We start from the raw sequence: 3,989 nt of genomic DNA, 5'->3' as shown, positions 1-3,989 counted from the left end.
AAAGCAAGGTACGTTTTCTGGAATAATTTTTGTTAATGTAACATGGAAAAAATAAAATCTGAAATGCCTCTTTTACAACTTGTATCATCCTTAATTTTCAAAAAACTCTTAAATAAATTTTTGACAAGACTTTAATTTCTGCATTTCCTAGAAATCCATTGATTTTAAGACATAGTAAGAGAATCACCTGTATAAACTTTTTTTAGAACTTTTAAGTATGAAGTATGGGGCTCAATACTGGAGGAAACTGTGTAATGGATATATCAGTGTTTAAATGAGGTGAGATATTTTTGTTTCACTTATAAAATGGTTCTTAAATGTAATCATAATGCTTTAAACAATATCATCCTTTTTGAAGCAAATTTTATAGGCTGCTAACTAGACAGAGTTCATTTAGACCTACTCCTCTCTCCTCCCCTCCCCCCCTTCCCTCCCCTCCCCTCCCCTCTCCTCTCCTCTCCTCTCCTCCCCTCTCCTCTCTTCTTTCTTCCCTTCCCCTCTGCTCTCTTCCCCTTCTCTTCTCTTTCTCTTCTTCCTCTTCCTCAGAGTTTGTTTTAAAATTCATTCATTTATGTCAGCATTCCTTCCTTCATCCACTTAAGAGCATTCCTGATTTTTAGGATGAGCTCTCACCTCTTCAAGTATGTGACCTATTTTGCTAAATTGTGTTCAATTTACAAAGTTCAAAATGGACTTATCCGATGACCATTTACATTTTTCTTCATTTGGTCACTTTCACACTTTTATTGAAAACCGACTATTCCAAGGACAGGATTATGGGCTGACATAAAATATAAAATTGGCTTTCTTCATTCCAATTCGTTGTTTTCTAAATCTAGAAGTGAATTTCTCCTAGATTGTGGAGTAATCAAACAGATCAAGCCTGTCTCTTCCCCTTAGATTAAAAAGACCACACTCTCCTATAGAGTGTGTGTGTGTGTGTGTGTGTGTGTGTGTGTGTGTGTGTGTGTGTGTGTGTGTGTGGTGGAATTGTACTTTCCTAGCTAAACAAACATTACATTTATTTACGTTCCTCAGATGAAATGAAGAGACTCTTACTAGGTAACTATCAGTGGTGGTGGTGCTAGGAAGGAAATGCAAGGAGAAAATTTCACTGTTTGGAGCCTTTTTTTCCTGGAGGGATTTTCCCGGTACCCAAGGTTAGAGATTGTTCTGTTTGTCTTCAGCCTTGTAATGTATTTGGTTACCCTCCTGGGTAATAGTACTCTTATTTTAATCACTGTCCTGGATTCACGCCTTCAAACCCCCATGTACTTGTTTCTTGGAAACCTCTCTTTCATGGATATCTGTTACACATCTGCTTCCATTCCCACTTTGCTTGTGAACTTGCTGTCATCCAAGAAAACCATTAACTTTTCTGGGTGTGTGGTACAGATGTACCTATCCCTTTCCATGGGATCCACAGAGTGCATACTTCTGGCTGTGATGGCCTATGACCGTTACGTGGCCATCTGCAACCCACTGAGGTACCCCATCATCATGAACAGGCAAGTCTGTGTGCAGATGGCCACTGTCTCCTGGGTGACAGGCTGTCTCACTGCCCTGCTGGAAACTAGTTTTGCCCTTCAGATTCCTCTCTGTGGAAATGTTATCGATCACTTCACATGTGAAATTCTGGCGGTGCTAAAATTAGCTTGCATGAGTTCACTACTCATGGACATGGTTATGCTGGTGGTCAGTATTCTCCTTCTGCCCATTCCAATGCTCTTGATTTGCATCTCTTATGGCTTCATCCTTTCTACAATTCTGAGAATCAGTTCAACAGAGGGAAGAAACAAGGCTTTTTCAACTTGTGGTGCACACTTGACTGTGGTGATCTTATATTATGGAGCTGCTCTCTCCATGTACCTGAAGCCTTCTTCATCAAACTCACAAGAAATAGACAAGATCATCTCATTGCTTTATGGAGTGCTTACCCCTATGTTGAACCCAATAATTTATAGCTTAAGAAACAAAGAAGTAAAAGATGCTGTGAAAAAACTGCTGGGCAAAGTGCCATTGGTACCAAGTGTGTGACTCTCCCAAGGATGTGCCATTGGCAGAACTCAGCAGAGAAATTCTAAACACCATTCAGTCCTTTGGGATTCTGAGCTGAATATTAGCTCTGAAATTTCACAGTCATGAGGTATTTGTACACAGAGTAGTTTATTATGGATGTAGTAGGTCCCAATGTTCACTTACTAATATTTCTTGTCTTTGGTGTGTCATAGTTGGGAGGACATCAGTTCAGTCACTGAACATTTGCTCCAAAAGCAAACTTAGATAAATGTAGTCAGTGAATCTTAGTGCCAGAAGAAATATCTTCTTTGCTTCAATCACTTGTAGAATGGGGTAGGAGCCTAAAGATACAAACCAAACAACTAAAGGAATAATAAAGATGTTGGCTTGATTTTGGAAGCAAGGAAATGAGATCAAAGGAAAACGAAAAGACTTGGTCAGCTCCATACTGTGCAAACTTTGATGACAGTCCCCCTCCAACTTCTTGGGTGGCACTTATTCTGCTCCGTGGTGGTAGCTTCTTAAGTGCTCATTAAAACTCCGTTTTCCCGAGGAAGGATCTAATAAGGCCCGTGTCATACCTGCCCGACAACTTTGCTTTTTCTAGGCAAATCTGTCCCTGTGAAATTATACTTTCTGTATGTTAAATCTTTTCATTCATTCATTGTATTTTTCTTCATTGGATGACTGACTTCACAATGGTTATCATGGAAGCTTTTGTTCTAGAAATAACATTTTTTTTTCTGTAGACACATCAGCCATCCCAGTCTAATTGTACAAACACTCCCTGTTACTTTCAATGGCGTTTTTGAGGTGAAATTTTAGAGTAGGCTTTCACTAGACTGGTGTTAATTTGCCTTTAGAATAAAACTGAATTGTCTGTTCTTGAATTTGTTATAATTGTGCTAAATATAAACAATAATGGAGACACAGAGACAGATGAAATCTTAACTGAAAGCATGACACTGAAGAACCTGGAGACACAGTGGTGGAGCAGCCCTGTGTGATATATCTGCTTTGCTACAAGGAGGTGAGCACATTGACATGGAAACAAATCTTCTGACTGGCATATGACCAGAAGAGGACAAACAGGCATCGCAAGTGTCAGAAGAGGAACATGGGAGAGACTGGGCAGCTAGCTCTTCAGCAGAGCTCCACTAAGGCAATAGTGATTCCAGCTGCATGTTTCATAAAGTTGCTGTGAATGATAAATAAAGATATAGGTACATTTTACAGACTGTATGTGGTACTGAAGTTAACTATTAGTAAATGGTCCATTCTTTCTCTGGGTTAGGCTCCATCTCAGCAACACTAGTTACAACTGTTACTTTTACAGAGTCTCAAGTAAGGGATGCTCTTCAAGCATTGGCAAAAAGAGAAATATTTGACAGAGAAGGTAGAACTATCTCTAATAGAGTCAATTCTTTCATGAGGGATGACATGTCCAGATTTATACTATAGAAAATTCTGATCACGTTGCTTCTCTACCCATTGACTTAATGGAAGTTGTTAGGGTGATAGGTAAAGGCTTCCGTGATTTGACTGCTTGCCATTCACATCCTTTACTTTAGGCACACTCAAATTCTTGGTGCAACCAGTGTATACTTTCTCTTGGTTCCCTGCCTATGAGATGTGGAGAAGGCTCATTTGGCACAGTACTTGCCATGCAAGCACAAAGGAATGAATTTGGTCTCCAGTGCTCATATGAAAAAAAAAAAAAAAAGGCTGGAGCAGGGCTATGACATCTTTGTAATTTCAGAACTGGGGATACAGAACTAGATGGATCTCTGCGCTTGCTGGGTATCCAGCTTGATCTACTTGATGAGTTCCAAGCCAAGAAGAGATGCTGTCTCAAAAAAAATAAAAAAGTGGATTGTACGTACCTGGGAACAATATCTAAGGTTATCCTCTGACTTCAACATTTGTGCATATGTACCCATCCATACATGTTCTTAGACATACAAACACAC

At 39.6% G+C, this 3,989-nt stretch overlaps 1 protein-coding gene across 1 annotated transcript; it reads left to right on the top strand.

Moving 5' to 3' along the window:
* The first annotated feature begins 785 nt into the window (after positions 1-785).
* On the top strand, positions 786-2,189 carry Or2k2 (olfactory receptor family 2 subfamily K member 2). Its single transcript, XM_006985293.2, has one exon. The coding sequence runs from the start codon at positions 1,096-1,098 to the stop codon at positions 2,035-2,037; it is 942 nt and encodes a 313-aa protein (XP_006985355.1). The 5' UTR covers positions 786-1,095; the 3' UTR covers positions 2,038-2,189.
* The last annotated feature ends 1,800 nt before the right edge of the window (positions 2,190-3,989 follow it).

This window comes from Peromyscus maniculatus, chromosome 2 (genome assembly GCF_049852395.1).
Source record: "Peromyscus maniculatus bairdii isolate BWxNUB_F1_BW_parent chromosome 2, HU_Pman_BW_mat_3.1, whole genome shotgun sequence".
Lineage (NCBI taxonomy): Eukaryota > Metazoa > Chordata > Mammalia > Rodentia > Cricetidae > Peromyscus > Peromyscus maniculatus.
The sequence above is the reverse complement of the archived record's forward strand: the minus strand, read 5'-3'. Positions and strand labels throughout refer to the sequence as shown.

Excerpts from the sequence above, each read along its gene's own strand:
- Or2k2 (XM_006985293.2), top strand. The coding sequence starts at position 1,096 with ATGCAAGGAGAAAATTTCACTGTTTGGAGCCTTTTTTTCCTGGAGGGA.